Genomic DNA, 22,375 nt, shown 5'->3' with positions numbered 1-22,375 from the left:
ATTATCTTGTCATATAAACCCTATTGGGATTTTAATTGGAATCGTATTACTTGTTATAGATTAATTTTGGGAGACCTGTATGCTAGTGCAGTTCTCCTATCAATTATGAGATGAATTCATTAGCAGCATTTTGCAGGTTTCCCAACTAGTGTGCTACAGAAATGGGATTAGAAACCAGGTCTTTCTGGTTCTGTAGCCCTGAGATTGTGTAAAGGGGTTTTTGAGATAGGGCAGGCCTGTTTGTAAACGGAAGGGACCACTGCTAAGGACAACTTTTAAGATAAGAAGGAGAGGAAAGACAAAGAAGGAACCGAGGCTTTATGTGAGAGAGGAGGACATAGATTTAAGAGGCAGTTATGGAGGAGGGAATATTTTGCAAGAAATTGGAGAAGGTGATAGAGGAAGAACATTGGGAGGAAAAGAGACTTTAAAAGGGAAGATATGTAAAGGAGCTTATACTAGAAGGCTTTTTTTGAAAGGACATCTTTCAAATTTGAAAGGGTAGCTTTGCTAGGGAGACAGGGATTACTTAGGGCAGTGACTCTCAAATTTGTTTTGCTAGAAAGGCCCAAAACCTGAAATTTATAGTACTCTTTGTGGAATATTATGAAATATTGTTATGGCAAATTTAATTTAACAAAATGTTTCATTTTGTGTTAATGGATTTAAATTTAGATAGGATCACTGGTAACCTCCAAAAAGTAAGGAAAGATTATGGAGGGAAAACTGAAAGTTGAGCAAATTTTTATCACTAACTTAAAATTTTTAGTGAATGAGTCAAAGACTACCAGTATTTATGTTTTTGGTTGGTACATCTATCGTTTTCTAATTAGACTATTAAACCATCTGTCTTAGTCAATTTTCTGCTGCAATAACAGAATACTACAAACTGGGTAATTTATAAAGAACAGAATTTTTTTTTTTTGAGACGGAGTCTCACTTTGTCCCCCAGGCTGGAGTGCTGTGCTGCGATCTTGGCTCACTGCTACCTCCACCTCCTGGGTTTCAAGCGATTCTCCTGCCTCAGCCTCCTGAGTAGCTGGGATTATAGGCACCTGCCATCATGCCCAGCTAATTTTTGTATTTTTAGTAGAGATGGGATTTCACCATGTTGGTCAGGCTGGTCTCGAACTCCTGACCTCAGGTGATCACCCGCCTCGGCCTCCCAAAGTGCTAGGATTACAGGCGTGAGCCACTGCACCCAGCCAAGAACAGAAGTTGATTTGGTTCATGGTTCTGGAGCTGGGAAGTCCAAGAGCATGGTGCCGGCATCTGATGAGGGCCTTCTAGCTGTGTTATCCTGTTGCAGAAGGACAAGTGAGCATGAGCGAGAGAGAGAGAGAAAGAGAAATAGGGCCTAATTTAACCTTTTATCAGGACCCCACTCTTGAGTTAGTTGGCATTAGTCTATTAATAAGGGCCAAACCCTCATGACCTAATCACCTAATCGTGGCCCCATCTCCCAATACTGTTACAATGGCAATTAAATTTTAACATGGGTTTTGGCGAACAGATTTGAATCATAGCACCGTCTGTCTCTGTCAAAGATAAACAAGAAATTAAACCTAAGAAATCCTTAAATGAGCTCTATGATATGAGTTGAACATGTGTTCTTTTCTAGTTTTGTAGCTTATTTCATATCTACCAGTAATGCCAGATTTTCAGTTTGACTTTAATATTCTCACATTTTCGTGTTTTTTATTGGTCCTATAAATGATATGTATAGTAAGCCAAGAATATTATTCAGATTTCTCTACTAGGTATCTGAGAGATGTTAGTCTACCCAACTGTGTGTCGCCAGCAATAATACTTAAGGAGGTTCAAAGCATGGGCTTTAATGTCATGCAGACCTAAGGTCAAATTCTGGTTATGATACTTACTAACTTTGTCATCTTGGGCATGCAACAATTTCTGAATCCTTTTTTCTCCAGATGTAAAAGAGGGGAAATAATTCCTACAGAGATGTTTTGGGGATTAAATGAGATAATGCATGTAAAGTATTTAGCCCTCTGCCTGGCAAATAAGTAGTAGATGTTGTTGTTAATAGTAGTAAAAAAGTTACAATTTTACAATTATTGCTGCCCAGGGAAAAGAAGAGTCTAAAGGTCCTGTAGAAAATTAGCTGGGCGCATGGTGGTGCGTGCCTGTAGTCCCAGCTACTGGACGAGCTGAGGCATGAGAATTGCTTGAACCTGGGAGGCGGAGGTTGCAGTGAACCGAGATTGTGCCACTGCACTCCAGCCTGGGTAACAGAGTGACTCTGTCTCAAAAAAAGAAAGGTGCTGTGGGATTTGTAGGATTTGACAATTGGGATTCCTGACTCTTTTGAGGAAAGGATTAGTAACACGATAGAGGAAGAAGCCAAAATGAGTCAGTGCAGGCAGAAATTATAGACTCATGAATTATTTATGTGACTGTTTAGTGCCTGTGTTTCCTAATAGAATTCCATAAGGACAGGGCTTTTTCCCTTCCTTTAGTATCCCTAGTTTCTGGCATGGTGCTTGGCATATAGTCAGCCCTGAAAAATACTCTTTGAATAGAAACCATTTAGATATTTTGGTGTCTCTCTGTCTCTCCTTGAAATATGTCAGTTAATCTATTCATTAGTAAGTAATCTTTAGAGTTCTAATTTTGGATGCCCCTAGAACCCTGATGGTGTTCTCCAGGAGATTTTGTGAACTGAAGGCAACTGAGCTGGGCTTGGAGGGTCATGCTGAGGGTTGGGGCTAGAAACCCCAGTCTATTGAGTTAGGAATTTGTGAGCTCCAACTCTGGAAACAAATCTCAGTTTTTTCCCATCCTTGTTTTTTTTTTTTTTTTTTTTTTTGAAGATCCTTGGAATGGTCACGGGTCTCTACTACCACCTCCTATTGCTTCCAATCCTTCTGATTTATGGGATTCCATCTCTGAAGTGTGAAGCCTTTTTAAGCTTTACTGTAGTGGCAATGATGAGAACGTAAACAGGGAATTCAAAAAGCCCCTTTATTACTCTTTGTTTACTGAAGCTTCACAGGCTATGCAAAACACTTTAATGTCTGTATTGGGTCCTGGAGGAAAACTTTTAGGGAAGATTTTTTTCTTTTCTACCAGACAGCCTTAAGAATGATGAGTCTTACATAAATTTGAGCTATGTAAGTGTAGTTTCTGTTAAGAGTTAAGACTCTGGAGTCATACTACCTGGGTTTAATTTTCAGCTCTGCTTCTTACTAATAGTGTGACATTGGGCAAATTACTTATTCTTTACATACCTCAGTTTCCTCATCTGTAAAATGGGGATAATAATATTTCCTCCCATAGAGTTGTTAGGATTAGTGAGATTACCTTCCAACTTCCCTCCTCCTTCCTGTCTTTCTTCTTTCTTTCGTGTGTATGTATCTATCTAAAATAATGCCTCGTATCCTAAATGCTCAATAAATGTTAGTTACTATTAAATGCCTCTCTCTTTTGTATGTGGTAGGCCCTAGGAATTTAGAGAGAAATAGTCCCTGGTGTCAGAGAAATAATAAAAGGAAGGGTAGGGGGCAGCAAATAAAGGTTTGTAGTCCATTATGCTAAGTTGGGTAATAGAGATGGACAAGCAATGTGTTATGTGAGATGAAATAGAGATGTTAGTTGTGCTTGGACAACTGGGGAAAGGTGAGTGAAGGTTGATGAAGGAAGGAGAGATGGAAGCAGATTTTTGAAGGATAACTTAAGATTTTTGAAGGGTAAGGAGTTTGACAGTGGGGAGTTTTATGGGTCAGTACCACTTGGGGAGCTTTGAGGGAAAAATGTGTATTTTTGGTTTTGACTCCCAGCCTGTTGAATCTTTTGGGGTTGGAAATCTATTTGCCAGTTTTAAAAGGTTTCCCGGACTGTCTGGTGCAGATAGCTTGCCATTTGGAAACCATTGCCAAGTAGATTTCAAGAAGGAATTTAAAATTTTGGTTGTAGAAAACTAAAGTGACTACCATCCTGCCATTTAATATATTGACTTGATAATTTTATTGTTTGTATGATAATATTTAACCAGGTGGTTAATATAAAACAACTTTTAGATTATACTTTACTATTTCTAAAATCTGACATAAATAGAATATCATCTTCATTATATTAATATATTCAGACCTGTTCTTTCTAGTAGCTTAAGTATATGTGGATATGAGGATGTCTTTTGGATTAACTTTAGACAATTTTTGTTTGTAGAATAACTAGCATATTAATTTGCACAATTATGGATATGTTGTGCTTTTTAAGGATGATAAGAAAGAATGTATGATCCAGAAATTGCTTGAGGAACTCATAGATTCGTATTTGTAGCAGTATAACATGGGTAGTAGTGTTTACTCTATGCCATACACAGAGTCAGTAATGTCAGCAGACTTTGGGATTTTGTAATCCAGAGTGCTGGGATTACAGGCATGAGCCATGGTGTCTACCCTCTACAAAAATTTTAAAATTAGCCCTGTGTGGTGGCATGCCCCTGTAGTCCCAGTTACGGAAGAGGCAAAGGCGGGAGGATCCCTTGAGCCCAAGAGTTTGAGGTTACAGTGAACTATGATCATGCCACTGCACTCCAGCCTGGACGACAGAGTGACACTCTGTTTTAAAAAACAAAACAAAAAAGACTGGGCACGGTGGCTCATGCCTGTGATCCCAGCACTTTGGGAGGCCGAGGCGGAGGTTGCAGTGAGCTGAGATCATGCCCCTGCATTCCAGCATGGGCAACAGAGTGAGATTCCGTCTCAGGAAAACAAAACAAAGCAATAAAACAAAAACCCCACAAACTCATCTTGTTGAACTAGAAAAGGTGGTGGGAATAAAAAAATTTGAAAATTGGCTGGGCACGATGGCTTACACCCATAATCCTAGCACTTTGGGAGGCCAAGGCAGGCAGATCACTGAGGTACAGGAGTTGGAGGCCAGCCTGGGCAGCATAGTGAGACCCCATGTCTACAAAAAATACAAAAATTAGCTGGGCTTGGCGCATGCCTGTAGTCCCAGCTACTGAGGAGACTGAGGCAGGAGGATTACTTGAGCCCTGGAGGTTGAGGCTGCAGTGAGCTGTGATCATGCTACTGTACTCCAGTCTGGGCAACAGAGTGAGGCTGTCTCCAAAACAGACAAAAAACACAAAAAGCAAACAAAATAATTTGAAAATGGAAAGACAAAAATACTTCTAGAATATAGTTTTTGCTGTTCAGTTTTTTTTTTTTTTGAGGCAGAGTCTTACTCTGTCACCTAGGCTCTAGTGCAGTGGCGCGATCTTGACTCACTGCAACCTCTGCCTCCTGTGTTCAAGCGATTTTCTTGCCTCAGCCTCCCTAGTAGCTGGGATTACAGGCTCCTGCCACTGAGCCCGACTCATTTTTGTATTTTTAGTAGAGATGGGGTTTCACCGTGTTGGCCAGGCAGGTGATCTACCCGCCTCGATCTCCCAAAGTGTTGGGATTACGGGCATGAGCCACCGCACCCAGCCCTCACAGTTTTATTAGTAAATTTTTTTTTTTTTAAATTGAGATGGAGTCTGGCTTTGTTGTCCAGGCTGGAGTGCAGCAGCGGGATCTCAGCTCACTGCAACCTCTGCTGCCTGGGTTCAAGTGATTCTCGTGCTTCACCCTCCTAAGTAGCTGGGATTTACAGGTGTGCACCACCATGCCTGGCTAAATTTTTTGTATTTTTAGTAGAGACGGGGTTTCACCATGTTGGCCAGGCTGGTCTCGAACTCCTGACCCCAGGTGACCTGTACTCTTCGGCCTTCTAAAGTGCTGGAATTACAGGTGTGAGCCACCACGCTCAAAATTCTTTTTAAAGAAGTGTTAAAGAATTTAACACAATTCTTTTTTTTTGAGACTCCTTCCCCCAGGCTAGAGTGCAGTGGCGCCATATCAGCTCACTGCAACCTCTGCCTCCCGGGTTCAAGCGATTCTCATGCTTCTGCCTCTGAGTAGCTGGGAGGTGTGCACCACCACACCCGGCTAATATTTTCATATTTTTAGTAGAGACTGGGTTTCACCATGTTGCCCAGCTGGTCTCAAATTCCTGATCTCAAATTATCCTCCCGCCTTGGCCTCCCAAAGTGCTAGGATTACAGGCATGAGCGACTGGGACCAGCCAACACAGTTCTTTAATGGAAGTATTTTCATTTTTATTTAGAGAACTGTAGAGGGTGCTATATGATTAGGAATAGTAGTCTGAACTGGCTTTAGCTAATTATAAGAATTCTCTGAAGCCAGAGATTCACAGTAGTTAATTTTTCCTGGGTGAATAACTTTTTTTTTATTATTATTTTGACTGAAATTAGTGACTAATGTTGCATAATTGATATAATTTATAATGAGTGTTGATCTAATATAATTGATTGTAACATTTTTCATCATCTAGATTATTTAATATAATTGAAATTATGAGTTGCCCTCTTTATTCAATGGTTTGAATAATAAAGGTTTATTTTCCTGCCATCTACCTCCAGCCCCCTTTCCCAAATTAAGTATTTGTAAGTCTTAATAGGTTAAAAGTTAACCAAACCATGTAACAGGAATGTACATTTTAGGTAGATCTGGCTCAGAAGATTATTATCTTTAGAAGAACGATTGTTACACCAAAATGGTATTTAAAAACTTGGGCAGACTTTAGAAATTGTTTTTGTTAAGAGAGAAGTCTAGATTTTTTTGAGTGATTAATTTATTATTCAGAAATACATTTCATAAATTCCAAACTTTAACTCTTCCTAAATTTTTCTGGTTTGATAGTGATTTTAGAAAACTTGAGGTGAAATAATATTTGATCCTGTGTCTTAAAGGATTGCTTTTGGAAACTGATTTTTAGTAACTTGGATTCAATATCCCCAGTATTGAAGAATTTTGAAGTTATTTGAACTAGGTCAAGTTAGTCCAAGTGGTATATTTTGGAATAAAAGGTGATAATAAGTCAACTAATTGTTAAAAGCCCCCAAAAATGTTAGATAAGTATCTGTTTTTCTAAAATGCAGGTTTTTAAAAAACCTTTAAAGGATTCTGACCCAAACCTTGCCAGGAATTTTTTCCTTTTTTCTGAAACCATGTTTTAAACATTTATTATCAAGTTTTATACTATATTCCTTAAAAAGTTAAGCAAGAATTTGTTCCTCTTGCCCCCCAAAAGTGAAGGCATTTTCTGTTCTTGTGGGTAAAAATATTGATATTGTTTAAGCTTTGTCATTAGATAAGCGTATCTGTTCTTGTTTTTAACTCTCAAGGCACCACCTTCCATGGTCAATAATGAACAACGCCAGCATGCAGAGCACATATTCTTATCATTTAGGAAATCAAAATCACCATTTGCAGTTTGCAAGCATATTTTGGGTAAGTATTCACTTAAAAAATATAAAGTATTTTGGCATAATCAGATCTGGGTTTGCTGTCTTAAACATTAGCTATTTTAAATGCCTTTTTAAAAACCTGGTTTGTGTAGTTACAGTTATTTAAATTAATAATCATTCTACTGGAGTAGCTTTAAAGATATTCTGTAAAGCCAGACGGGAAACTTTGTTTTTACTTTGGATTTTTTCCCCGTAGATATTGTGTTCCTAATTTGTTTTATTATTGACCATAACATGAAGGCTGTTAATAGTAAAGAGAAAAATTTAGTATTTTTTCAGTTTTCAAATGTCATTTATTACAGGGTATGTACTATAATATCTTTTAGCCCAGTCTTAGTTTTAAAATTGAGATTGTTTTTGGAGATTTCTACATTTTCTTTTAGTTGTTTTCCATAGTTTTTTTTTTTTTTTTTAACCATTTAGTTTGTACTCAGCTTGCTTAATGAATATCAGTCATTTCTGCGTAGGGTATCACTATGTATCCTAAAATAAAGCACCGATTTTTACTTTTGTCAAATATGTTTTATGAGTATCTTATGTCTGACATGTACGGAAAAGATTTCTTCTAAAAGAATCACAAGAAATATAACTCTTATCCAAAGATGGCATTTTCTAAGAGTTATATATGATGTGCCATCTGTCCCTTAGATATTTTTCAATAATAGTAAGAGAGACTTCATTGGTTATTGTTATTTTATAAGCTGATTACTGCTGGCTGATTTTTTTAGTGGGAGCCATCTTTTGTAAGGCTCTGGTAGGCTACTTGAGTCATCTGTGACCATAAAATTGGTTAGTTGAGTATTAGGAACTAGAACATCTGACTTTTATTCTTGTGCTTTTAGTAAGGCTTATCTATAGCTACCAATAGGCTGGTTTCCAGATTGAAATAAACTACAATTAAAGTTATGTGTTAAAAATGCTTTACATATAAGGACTTATGGAAGAGAGTTGTTCAATTGTAGTGGAAAGAGTGCTGATGTAGCAACTATGACATCTAGGTGCCAGTGGTGCACCTTGAGGAAGTCAGTTCACCTCCCTGGGCCTCTTTTTCATCTGCCTTATGGCAATAACGATACCATTTGCCTTAATGGATTTGCTATCTTAAATTGTTTCGTGAGGTGAAAATGTAATTACTTTTCATTATGTAAAAGCACTTTGTGAACAGTGAGGTAAATGTCATGGCCATATACTTGATTTTAAACAGCTTTTAAAAAATGTAATCGGCTTTAAAAATGCTGTGTTCTGTGTTTGCAAGGAACTAGCAGCAGTGGTGAAGGTGGCTGTCTCATTTAGGAGTTAGGTCTTAGCAGAGGAACAGGTTCAACAACTACCTTTTAAATTCTCACTGAAGCCATTTTAATTAATTTACTTATTTCAGTGGTCAGCTTTTATAGTTGTGTGGATTCGTTTCTGGCACTAAGAAGATTTAACATATACCTGTGGAGGATATTTAACTCAATGTTAAAGGAAGCAAAACTAAACGGCATAAAGAGTTTAAGGGAGCATTAATTCATCCTTACTGCCTTGAAATTGTTCAGCATTAATAGATTTAGAAAACCGTTGTGTTAAACTATTAACCTAAAATAATTTGAGTCTGGTTTTCATGGCATATGCCTTAACGACATTGACTAGGATTCCATCAGTGTTTCATCTGACTTTCTATTGGAATTCAGTGTCATTGTACACTAGTTGGGAAATAGTTGATCTAACTTACAAGTATTTTATTAGAGTGTATTTGTTTATACCATTCTTTCCTTTTTAGAATATGTATATTTTATGAAGTATTGTTGCTTTGTTATGATTGAGCTTGTTTTGGAATACTTTTGTTTTCCTGATAAAATTTTCTAAAGAGTAGTATTGCTAGTTCTGGCCATGCTTTTAAAATGAGTTTGGGTTTTGAGACACTGACTATTTAAAAGGTGGAGTGCATGTATTACAAGCATAATCATTAATGTACTGCAAAGCCCTGTGTTACATTAATGTTTACATCTAAACTTCACAGAAAATCTTTTCACTCCTTATTCAGTTGCCACCAGCACAGAAGGGTAAATTCCTCTAAGAAGACTTCTCATACAAGTGGCAGTCAATCGCAGTTCAGAATTTTCACATTCTTGTTTAGGCATTATGTGTCATTTTTATAGAAGGTCTGGGTAATATATTCTACTAAAGGGGAGACTTTCTTTGATGCTTCCCTTTTCTGGCCTCTTAAAATTCTTCCTTCTCACTTCTAACTTGAGTTTTATATGTTGCTCATTTTTCCTCATTTCTTTCTCTTCTTATCCTTTTGTTTTCATTCTAGTTTTTATTTTCTTTGCTCTTTTCTGTGTGTGTGTGTGGTGTATGTATCTGTGCATGCATGTGGCATGCTTGTGCATTTTGTCAGAAGAGCACTTTTAGACTTCTTCACTTCAGAAGTCTTTGGCACTTAGTAATTTAAATTTTTTTAGGATCAAATGTTCCTTTAAAAAAAACAAGTGAGTTCTGTTCTTGTTAAAGAAATAATCAAGAACTGTGAGGGATTGGTTTACTTCTTCTGGAGCTAACTTTGTGGCATTCTTTTGCTCTTTCTCAGGGAGAAATGGATTTCTTTCACTTCTGATCTCACAAGTGCCAAAACAAAACAAAATAATAAACCACCAAAAAGTCAGTTAAACTAGTAAACTTTTACATCTCTGGAAAATTGTTTCCTTAGTAGTGCTGTCAGTCACTGGGAATTAATAAATCATCTTCCATCTGAGACTTTTTGTCATTAGTTGGTGGGCATAGGTATCACTGAGTGAAAGAGTAGACTTGGAGCTTATATTGCCTGTGCTTTGGACAGAAATACTTAAGGCCAGAGAGTTGATTGTAGTAGCTGTATATCTGTGGCTTCACTACCGGGGTTTTTTCTTTTTTAAAAAAACTTTTTGGTCAGAATGTAGTGCTTTTCCTGTATTATTAACTTTAACTTTTGTCTTCATGTTTCTGTTTAGTTTCAGATGGCTGACAAAATTCAAATGAATTTTATTTACATAATTATTATTAAAGAAAGTTACTGTGGTAGCAAATGAAAGCATTTTGCTAAAGTGACCTAAAATAATTTATTCTCTGGACAGTGTCCTAGTCAGTGGCAGATCTTCCCAGAAGTAGTTTAGAAATTCTAGATGAGGCCGGGTGTGGTGGCTCACACCTGTAATCCCAGCACTTTGGGAGGCTGAGGTGGGTGGATCACCTGAGGTTGGGAGTTTGAGACCAACCTGACCAACATGGAAAAACTCTGTCTCTACTAAAAATACAAAATTAGCCGGTGTGGTGGCGCATGCCTGTATTCCCAGCTACTCGGGAGGCTGAGGCAGGAGAATCACTTGAACCCGGGAGGCAGAGGTTGTGGTGAGCCGAGATCGCGCCATTGCATTCTAGTCTCAGCAACAAGAGCAAAACTCCATCTCAAAAAAAAAAAAAAAAAAAAATGCTAGATGAATTGTGAGTTCTTCATGAAAACCCTGTAGTTTCAGGCATCTTTATAACAGAGAGCGAAAGTAAAGCTCATATGTATTTGTGAAGTTCTAATTTCATACTGGTAGGCTTCGAGAGTACCTTCTAGCATCTCTTGCATATTTCTACTATGTATAAGTTAAATTTATGACAGCTAATAATGGTTTTTATGAGAAAGGGTAATTTATTAGTTTAGGAGAATTTCTTCTTTTAAATTAGGAATTTGGCTTTTTTTTTTTTTTTATTCCTCCATTCTTAGAGTCAGCTTCTTATGGGAGTAGTCATTTAGAGATCATCATCTAATACCATGCAGAGGTCTAAGAAAAAGAATTAAGAAACTTTTGTGTCTTGAAAATTTTGAATATTCATCTTCTATAACTGCCCCCTCATATCCAACACCCACCCACCTCCAAAGGGCAGAAAAAGGCTTGGATGTAAAAACAAATAGTTAGGAATGTTTCAGTGATCATTAACAATGAAAGTGCTTATTCGCTCTATCTTCAGTGGCATGTGTGTTTCAGGGTAGATTAGTATTGCTCAAGGAACATTTACCAGCCATGTGACCTCAGTTTCCTCTCTATCTCTTGGGGCATCCTTCAGCTCCTGTAAAATGGAGGAATTGATTTAGATGGTCTTCGGAGTTCTATAACTAAAATTCTGAGAATACCTTAGATTTTGCTTCATTGTTGAAATCCATGGTTAAGAATTTCCGGTTTCTTGTCCTTAAAATTTTTACTATTGCAGTAGAAAATGAAGATAGGCAAACAAACATCATTTTCTTTAAGAAGAGGTTTATAATGAGAGATTATTTGAATTACCTTTATGAGACAGTACCATATTTCTCTTTAAGTGATCTAAATAGATGGAACTGGGTCCCCTTTTTTTTTTTTAACTCCTAGAGTTTTAAACACATCTTTTCTAATAGGTTCACATTTTTAGAAGCTATTCCTTTATTTTAATTATTTATTATATTTTAAAGTTTCTAAATTTGTATCAATTCTGATTATCATCTCAATTAGAGTTCATGTTAAGATAGCATAGAATAATCAAAACTTTAAAAAAAGGTTCAGATTGGTTTCTCTTAGTGGTTTTGGTATGATCAAAACTCCTGTGTAGTAGTCTAATACGATAGGAATTTATATAGGGTACACCTTTTCTCATACATTTTTATAGCTAAATGTGTCAAGAACACTTGTAAGATTTTTAAATGACCTGAGCTTGAATAGGAGAGAAAATGGTGTGCTTGACTGTATATATCTTCATGCTCTTCTGATATATTCTTGAAGGTGCCAGTCTATGCCTAGAGATAATTTCTCATGGCTTTCAGATATACATGTCCAGTGATCTTGGCAAATAATCTGGAGTCTAATCATGAGCTTTTCATGGATTTCACATGATGGTTATTTTTTAGAGCCTCAGAAAATTTCTGCTTTTTCTTGACTTCATTTCAACTGTTTCTCCCTGTTGATAATGCTATTTGGGAAACTGATTGTAGTGGTATTGGTGAATAAAGGAAAAAATAGAAAATTAATATAAAACATTTTTAAAGTGTGTTAATTTTCTATTTTTTCTCCCCTGATTTAGATTTTAGATCAGATACTATAACTTGCTAGCTAAGGCTGGGTCTTTCTAAGTGTAGCTTTGGGATTTTACTCAGTTTGATCAGTACTGCAATCAGAAAATTCACAAGCACTTCTCACCTTGTGTAAATGTGACTTATATTGTTTTTTATATTTTGAGAAAGAAAACCTAAACATGATTGTTTTTATTTCTGAACTTGCTATTGGAGATGGGTCATCCTGCTGAAAGCTTAATACTTAAAAATGAAATATTTTAACAGCATGGCTCATCACAGGTAGTAATGTTCAATGACTAGTTTATTAAAATGTTTTTCAGATACAAAGTTCTGTTTTGCACAGGGTGAGAATCTTAGGAAATTTTCTGATTGCTTTATATTTTTATTTTTATTTTTTTTAAAGCTGTGTTATTTTTTAGTTCTTCATGCTTTGGAAGTAACAGTTGAAGAGAGGTGAGGAAAGTTTGTGAAAATTGTGATCGGTGATTAGCTGCCACCTGCCTGAGGTGTCTTCTGAGAGGAACTAACCTCTTTGTGGTGCTAGAGCAAGGTCACTGGATAAAAAAAAGAACAGGTAACCATCTTATTCCTTGTCTGAAAAGTTCTGTTTTAAAATTAATAAATGCAAAATGTTCAAGGTAAAATGAATTATTGTTTAAATAAAGTTTTTAATTTTCTCCTCAGAAACTAGTAAAGTGGACTATGTCCTTTTTCAAGCTGCCACAGCCATAATGGAAGCAGTTGTCCGAGAGTGGATTCTCTTGGAAAAAGGTAGCATCGAGTCTCTGCGAACATTCCTTTTAACCTATGTCTTACAAAGGCCCAAGTAAGTACATGGAGGGGGACTGCTGAAATACTTTTGCTGAGCTTATGTGTATCTTTTTAGAGCTTTTTTTGTTTGCATTTTAAAAACTTTTGGGTGGGTATAGTGGCTCACACCTATAATCTCCACTTTGGGAGGCTGAGAGGGAGGATCTCCTTGAGCCCAGGAGTTTGAGATCAGTCTGGGCAACATAGTGAGACCCCGTCTCTACTAAGTACAAAAAAAGAAAAAAAATTTAAAAAGCTATAGATGTTTAAGGTTAAGTTCTGTGTGGGGCTCATATTTTAAACACTTGTATACACATGATTGTAGGTAGTTTTGGTGCTTAATGAAATAATACCTTTTATTTAAGCTTTTGGTACTATCTTTTGTTTCTTTGAAAAGGTTGTGTTGGATATTAGTTTTTTGTTGTTGTTGTTGAGTTGTGAAGAACTTAGTTATAAATAAAAGTTGACCTTAGATTAGATGAAGAACCTTTATATTTACTTGTTCTTTTGATGCTTAGTAGAGGTGAAAAATGGTAAGTATTGATATAACACAGGTGAGTATCCTAAAACAGGGGAGAGGGAAGAAGCTAAGTACCACTAACAAATCAAATGTTACATATATGTGTACATAGAAATGTGCATAGAGGGCTGGGCGTGGTGACTCACACCTGTAATCCCAGCACTTTGGGAGGCCAAGCCAGGCAGATCACGAGGTCAAGAGATCAAGACGATCCTGGCCAATATGCGGAAACCCCGTCTATGCTAAAAATACAAAAATTAGCTGGGTGTGGTGGCACACGCCTCTAGTCCCAGCTACTCGGGAGTCTGAGGCAAGAGAATTGCTTTAACCTGGGAGGCAGAGGTTGCAGTGAGCCGAGATCATTGCATCACTGCACTCCAGCCTGGTGACAGAGCAAGACTCCTTCTCAAAAAAAAAAAAAAAAAAAAAAAAAAGAGAGAAATGTGCATAGAAGAGGTTCTATTAAGAAGTTCCAAAATCTTTAAGTAGCTTCCATTGAAAATAGGATGAGTTTTGAGGAATGAGGTGAAAGTAAATTTTCTTTTTATACATATCTGTATTGCTTAAACATTTTACAAAATTATGTACATTTATTTCTTGAATGATTAAAAAAAATATATGAGGCCTGATGTGGTGGCTCATGCCTATAATTCCAGCACTTTGGGAGGCTGAGGTGGGTGGCTCACTTGAGGTCAAGGGTTCAAGACCAGCCTGGCCAACATGGTGAAACCCCATCTCTACTAAAAATACAAAAATTAGTCGGGCGTGGTAGTGCATGCCTGTAGTCCCAGCTACTTGGGAGGCTGAATCAGGAGAATTACTCAAACCTGGGAGGCAGAGGTTGTGGTGAGCCAAGATCGAGCCACTGCACTCCAGCCTAGGTGGCAGAGTGGGACTCCGTCTCAAAAAAAAAACACAAAAAAACAAAAAAAAAAAAGAGGAAAACTATCAGCTACATAACTTTTGATTTACTATTTACCTTTTTTTGTTAAGTTCCCCAAAGACCATGTATTCTTTTAAGAATAGACAATGCACTTGTATGTTTACTGTTTGTGCAATTGAATACTTTAGATGTTCATTTCCAAAGTCATTAAAGAAAAAATTTTGTTATTTAATCAGAAATGTGTGTGCTTAGGAATGGTGATTAATGGCAATAAACATACACATAAAATTTTAATTTTAGAGCATACTGTCATGCATTTGTTTCTGTTGACTGTACCCTGGCAGTCTGAGTTAATAATATTTAATAATACTGACATGACTTTAGCACTTTGTTAACTGCTAACTGCCTTACATACAAAAAAAAAAAAAATACAGGAGAGAACAAAGGCAAAGGTTCTGTACCCTATTAGTGTTGCAGGTTTAGTGGATAATGTGTCCTGTAGATAAGTGGATATACATGTTTGTGAGGAGGACATGGCTAGTTTTTTTCTGGTTTTCATAGAATAAGGAAGTCTTGTCCCTGGTTTGAAACCTTTCTTTTCTCTGTCATGCTGGATTGATTGATTGTTTTTTGTTTGGTGGGTCCATTTGGATGTGATACTAGTTTGCTCTTTTGTTGTTTTTATTTGACCATATTTGCTAGACCTGACAGGACTGTTTGTCTTTTGACCCCTCTGTACATAAAGAAAGGTAAGTACAGGTGAGTAGAGGTCTTGACAATGTCAGCAAGTGCTTGTTCCATTATTTTGTTCGTTGTTTTGCACACAATGTAATTCAGACACATCAAAATTTATATTATCAATTGCAACCATGGAAGAGGTATGTGTTTTGTTGAATTCTAAAATGATATTTGTTTTGGTATTTTTCTTTACCCTACGAAAATATTTTGAAATCAATTATGATAGTGTGCTTGTTGTTGAACACAAGTTGAGAAAACCTTCATATTTATTTATATTTATGTAATAAAAGAAAATAAGCCTTAGGGCCTCTGTGTTTATAGAAGTTTATATGTGGGAAGGTTAAAAAATTGTTTTTGGCCTCTAGGCCTAAAATGTTAGCGTTTTCTGAAGAGCAGTCTATTTATGTGACCTTGGGAAACTAACATAAAGTCTCTTTAATATTCTGTTTTACCTGTAGGTCAGGGACTTGGTACCCATCTCATATGGTTGGTGTCAGGATTAGATGAGATTGTTCTGAGCACAGTGCCTGGTGGGGAGTAAAAGCTTTCGCCGCTGCAGCTGTCATCATCTGGACCAGACTACCTTACGGAGTCAGGGCCAGCAGGGGAGCTTCAGGTCAACTAGAGCGGTTCTTTTTTGTGGAGCTGTTTAGTTGTCATAGCCTTTTCTCCCCCTTGTCCCCATTCCCCAACCTGAGAACCACTGAACTCTGGAGACCTTGGTAGACTTAAATGTGTAATAAATTTTCATTATGTATATGTGTCTGGTCTCTTATATTATCCAAAATAATCTCATTCTTTTTTTTTCCTTTTTTTTTGTTCTTTTTTTTTTTTTAATTTTTTTTTGAGACAGAGCCTTGCTCTGTTGCCAGGCTGGAGTGCAGTGGCGTGATCTCTGCTCACTGCAACATCCGCCTCCTGGGTTCATGCGATTCTCCTGCCCCAGCCTCCCGAGTAGCTGGGACTAGAGGTGCATGCCACCACACCCAGATAATTTTTGTATTTTTTTTGGTTTGTTTTTTGAGACGGAGTCTCGGTCTGTCATCCAGGCTGGAGTGCAGTGGCATGATCTCCGCTCACTGAAAGCTCCGCCTGCTGGGTTTACGCCATTCTCCTGCCTCAGCCTCCCGAGTAGCTGGGACTACAGGTGCCCACCACCACGCCTGGCTAATTTTTTATATTTTTAGTAGAGACGGGGTTTCACTGTGTTAGCCAGGATGGTCTCCATTTCCTGACCTCGTGATCCGCCCGCTTCAGCCTCCCAAAGTGCTGGGATTACAGGTATGAGCCACCGTGCCTGGCCTAATTTTTGTATTTTTAGTAGAGATGGTTTCAGCATGTTGGCCAGGATGGTCTTGATCTCTTGACCTCATGATCTTCCCATCTTGGCCTCCCAAAGTGCTGGGATTACAGGTGTGAGCCACCGTGCCCAGCCTCCTTTTCAGTTTTTTAAATTGAGACAGGGTCTTGCTGTGTTGCCCAGGCTGGTCTCTAACTCCTGAGCTCAAACAGTCCTCCTGCCTCAGTACCCCAAAGAGCTGGGATTGCAGGAATGAACCACCGTACCTGGCCCAAATTAATCTCATTTTAAAATCATTTTGATAATTTAGAAGCTAAAGTAATTAGTTTGATTGTAGAGTTGATTGTAGGGTTCCACATTGAAATAGCTCACATATATACACACACACACACACACACACACACACACACACACACACACATATATATATTTTTAAATTTTTTCTTTTTTTCTTTTTTCTTGAGACGAAGTCTTGCTCTGTCACCCAGGCTAGAGTGCAATGGCGCAATCTTGGCTCACTGCAACCTCCGCCTCCTGTGTTCCAGCGATTCTACTGCCTCAGCCTCTGGAGTAGCTGGGATTACAAGCATGCGCCACCATGCCCAGCTAATTTTTTGCATTTTTAGTAGAGACGGGGTTTCACCATGTCGGCCAGGCTGGTCTTGAACTCATGACCTCATGATCCGCCCTCCTTGACCTCCCTAAGTGCTAAGATTACAGGCATGAGCCACCACACCCGGCTTACATACATATTTTTTATCTCAAACCTTTTTTTTTAAGAGAGAGAGTCTTGCTGTGTTGCCCAGGCCAGAATGTAGTGGTAAACACACCCTTTTTCCAGTAGAGGCTCAGTTAACATTTTGTCACATTTAATTTCTCTCTTACGTATATGTACATTTTTTACCCTTAACTATTCAAGAGTGCCACAGACATCATGATACTTTAGCCTTAAAGTTCTTGAACATGTCTCTTCTGAAGGCATAATCTCAATACTCTTGATATAATTGGCATAGTTTTATGATCTAACAATTCTGATTCCATATTCTGAGTTTCCCAAATGTCTGAATAATATTTACATCCTTTTTCCTTTATACTTTTTTTTTTGTATTGCAGTCTATCACTTCAGATCTATTAATATTTGCTTTATTTAGGCATAGTAGGTTATTTTTTTAATCTAGGTGAGCCAGAGATTATACAGTGTATTTAGTCATGTCTCTTTTAATCTAGAATAATTGTGTGCTCTTTTTTGCCTTTCATGACACAGATATTTGTATCTTGTAGAATGCCCTACAGTGTGGATTAGATTCAAGTTAAACGTTTTTGGCATACTGCATAGGTAGAATACTATAGGCTGTGTAGTAGACTATTACATAAATAATGTGTACTTCCCATTACATGCACAGAATTTTTTCTTTTTTATTTTTTCCTCTTAATTGAATTAAAATTTGTATACAGTGAAATGCACAATGCCCTTTATGAAAGAGGCAAGTGTAGCATAGTGGTCAAGAAAGGGATTTGCACCCTACTTCTGCCACTTAACTCTGCAGCATTGGGCAGATTACTTCTTTGTGCATTAATTTTCTGATTTGATTTTTTTGTTTGTTTTTGAGATGGAGTCTCGCTCTGTTGCCCAGGCTGGAGTGCAGTGGCGCAGTCTCAGCTCACTGCAAGCTCCGCCTCCCGGGTTCATGCCATTCTCCTGCCTCAGCCTCCCTAGTAGTTGGAACTACAGGTGCCTGCCACCACGCCTGGATAATTTTTTTTGTATTTTTTTTTTTTTTTTTTTTTTTAGTAGAGACGGGGTTTCACCATGTTAGCCAGGATGGTCTCTATCTCCTGACCTCGTAATCCGCCTGCCTTGGCCTCCCAAAGTGCTGGGATTACAGGCGTGAGCCACCGCGCCCGGCCTTCTGATTTGATTTTTAAATGGAGTGAATAATAGTAGTAGTATCATGGGGATTAGATGTGTTAATATTTGTGAAACTAGTTCATATAAATTCTTGCATATAGTAAGCATTCAATAAATGTTAGCTATTTATTCTAATAATAATTTTAATTCTTGCCAGTAGAGATATTTAAAACTATGTTTGTGTACATTTGTAGTCATAGTCTTCAGCTTTATGTACATTTTCTAGTAGTAGTCAGTGCCTATGAGACTATTCTGTCCCCCTATAAGTACAGAAATTCCCTTTGGCCAACTAATATTCTTATGCATAGTAGGATCTCTGCATTTATTTGCTTAATGAGTGAAAGATAAATGGTTCAAGTGTATGTTTTGAAGGAATGTTTTTTCACTTCAGTCTTGACGGTAGGGAGACATATTTATTCATCTGTATAAATATCTAATAAATGCATGTTATGCAGCAGGTAGTGTGCTTTGCATATGCTAGTGTGCATAGAGTGGGTGGCTGATCTGGGAGCTAGTGAACCAGTAGTAACAGATATGTCCTGTCATGTGAGGGTGCCGTGGGAGCCCTTAGTAATAACTTTCTGGAGAAAGTGACGTCATAATCTTGGGAGAGGGAATAGAAGTTCAGAGGCCTGGAAGTCAAAAGAGTGTGGAGTGAGGAACTGAAAGGTCAATATGTCTGCAGTTGTGCGTGTGTGTGGAAGGGCAGAAGTCAAGGAGAGGAGCAGCCACTGGTGGCTATAGGTGGGTCTCCAAACTGGGACACTTTTGAGAGTGAAATAAAGAACTATTAATAATTATTTGGGGCAACAGGTGAATTGAGGCTGTCCCAGGAAAGCTAGAATGGTTCCCACTGCTTATAAGCCATGTTAAGGGGTTTGGGTTTATTCCAGGGGCACATGGTGGTTGTATCTTTGTGGGATTCCAGAGGCTAGATTATAAAGTTTGGGATTATGTTTTCTAATCCTTATCTTTCAGAAAAGATTGTGAAAAGTCAATTAAGTTTCTGTGCCCTTGTGGTCAAATGGGTTTGGTAAAATGCCTCCACTTGGGATGGGTGCTTCTGTCATCACATGGAGGAACAGAACCTAGATATGAACATTTTGAATATTTGTGTGTGTGTATTTTACAATTTTATGTTTCCATAATGATGTATCTCGGATAGCTAGTATGTTGCCTTTTCACATTAAAGGGAAATGGGATTTAGGATTAGATTAGTAGTTGTAGACATAGGTTAGATCAGAATTTATCTCCAGACTAGTGGAATCTTAATCTTAGTGATTTTTTTTCCCTACAAATATTTAACAGGGAGCTGACTTACATCTGTTGAACACTTCCTGGAGCAAATAACACTTGTATAGTGCTTAGTATGTACTGGGCACAGTTCTGGGAACATTTAACCCTTACAATAACACTAGTAGTGTTATTCTCATTTTACAGATTAGAAAACCAAGGCCCTGAATGCTAACTGTCTGGCCCAGGGTCATACAGCCCGTCCACAATGGAGCCTGGGTTTGAACCCAGGCCTCCTGGCTTTGGAGTCTGTACATAACCCTTTGGCTCTTCTACTCTCACATGTAAGCAATGTTATTAGTAGCTTCAGGCATAGAGAGAAGTTTGGGAGTATTCTTGTATTAGATTTAGGTAAATTTTTCACAATGATTTTTATGTTTTACAGCCTTCAAAAGTATGTTCGGGAACAGATTCTACTAGCAGTAGCAGTAATTGTAAAAAGAGGATCATTAGATAAATCAATTGACTGCAAAAGCATTTTTCATGAAGTCAGCCAGTTGATTAGTAGTGGCAATCCCACTGTGGTAAGTGTGCTATTTGTATTTATAAATATTAACAATTTATTTTTCTGTTACACAAATAGCATTATAGCAAGAGTAATGGATATCTACATAAAAAAAGTGAAAAAGCTATCAGTCAAGCAATTTTCATTTGTTCAGGTTTTCTTCTAGTCTTTTTTTTTTTTTTTTCCTTGAGACAAGAGTTTTGCTCTTGTTGCCCAGGCTGGAGTGCAATGGCATGATCTTGGCTCACCGCAACCTCTGCCTTCCGGGTTCAAGCAATTCTCTTGCCTCAGCCTCCCAAGTAGCTGGGATTACAGGCATGTGCCACCACACCTGGCTAATTTTGTATTTTTAGTAGAGACAGGGTTTCTTCATGTTGGTCAGGCTCATCTCAAACTCCCGACCTCAGGTGATCCGCCTGCTTCAGCCTCCCGAAGTGCTGGTATTACAGGTGTGAGCCACTGCGCCTGGCCTAGTCTTTTTAAATATATATGTACATAATATAAATGCAGTGTACTTTGCTTTTTCGTTTGATTCTGTATTTTCCATGTTGCCATAAATATTCATAATCATTATTTTAATTGTTATAAAATATTATAAGCTAATATGCCATAATATTGTTAGCCGTTTCTATTGAACTTTGTTTTGCCATTTCTAATAAACCTTTGACAGCTACTAGTGATTACAGAAGTGTTTGAATAAAGTAGAAACTATCTCACATGAAAATAATTAAAAGTTGCTGTCCTAATAGGCCATGGGACTTCAGGAGTTACTGTCAACTGAACAAATTAGGGGTCATTGTTCTTGGCTGAATTAGTTTGGGAAGCATGGTTCTCCCACCCTTTCCACTCTCCCGTCCACCTTTTAGAGAGCTGGAGTTGTGCCTGAAGAGTGGCTGTTTAGTTGTAATCACTCTGTCTGAGGCAGGAGGATTTGCGGTTGCTATTAATGATTAGCTGTGATTCTTTGTTTAACCTATCAACTTTTATCACCTGAATGATATTTAACTCATATAGAATTGAGATTGGTAATACTTGGCCATTCTGAGTCTCGGATATTATTACATCCTTAAGTATTTTGGGTAGCTTATTACCTTTACAATTTATTTAATCATTTTAAAGATATCTATGTGAGGCTATGTACCTTATAACTGTTTGTTAATTCCTTTTGTCTTCAGTGGCCCCTCAGTTAATGGATGTGATTTTAACGATGTAGTTGATGCTTTGAGTTTGAGATGCTGTGGTGTATTTTAGGAGGGCCACATACATTGTCCCTTGCTTTCCACAATATCTTGGATCTCTTCTCTCCTGCCTTTCTGTCCACCACTTTTCACCGCACACAGCTATGCGCTCAACTCACTCTCCCAGCCATCTGCCTCCACTCTGCTTAGGACCGCAGACTGATACCCCAGGAGTCTAGACCCATGGCATCTGTAAGCAAACTGATCAGGACTGGAACTTACTATATATACCCTACGTGTTTTTTGTTTTCCTTAGAAATTCATCAATGGTCATGTGTTTGTTCTTTTTTTTCCTTAACTTTATTGAGAAGTAATTTACATGCATTACTATGTCTGTCTAAAATGCACACCTCGTTAAGTTGTGACTGTTGTGTATACCAGTAAACTCCTACCATAGTCAAGATACAGAACATTTTTATTTACATCTTGATTTTTGATTGTGTGATATTAAGTTTTATGCCATTTTTGTGGCAAATTTCCTCAAGAGTAGTGCTGTCCAGTAGAACTTACTGTGTTGAAAGAAGTTTTCTATGTCTGTGCTCCCCAATATGTAGCCACTACACTGGCCACTTGTGGCAGTTGGTCATGTGAAATGTGGCTAGGGTGACTGAAGAACTGAATTTTCTAATTTTTTAAATTTTAATTTAAATTCAAATAGCCACACATAGTTAATGACAAATGTATTGGATAGTGTCATTCTAAAGACCGATAATTTAATTTTATGGCCCCTTTACTTAATCTTAGTATTGTGAAATTTAATTTTTTGTATAAAACTAATAAATTTGAAAGT

General features: G+C 37.6%; 1 protein-coding gene across 2 annotated transcripts in view; it reads left to right on the top strand.

The window, feature by feature from the left end:
• The window catches only part of XPO4 (exportin 4), a 124,411-nt gene that overhangs the window by 27,132 nt on the left and 74,904 nt on the right, over positions 1-22,375 (top strand). For both annotated transcript variants that reach the window (XM_008958510.6, XM_055097151.2), the window contains exons 2-4: positions 7,217-7,322; positions 13,074-13,215; positions 20,228-20,366. In XM_008958510.6, coding sequence (XP_008956758.3) covers positions 7,217-7,322; positions 13,074-13,215; positions 20,228-20,366 — 387 coding nt within the window. The remainder of the gene's footprint in view (positions 1-7,216; positions 7,323-13,073; positions 13,216-20,227; positions 20,367-22,375) is intronic.

This window comes from Pan paniscus, chromosome 14 (assembly GCF_029289425.2).
Source record: "Pan paniscus chromosome 14, NHGRI_mPanPan1-v2.0_pri, whole genome shotgun sequence".
Lineage (NCBI taxonomy): Eukaryota > Metazoa > Chordata > Mammalia > Primates > Hominidae > Pan > Pan paniscus.
This window is presented reverse-complemented; position numbering and strand designations above follow the sequence as displayed.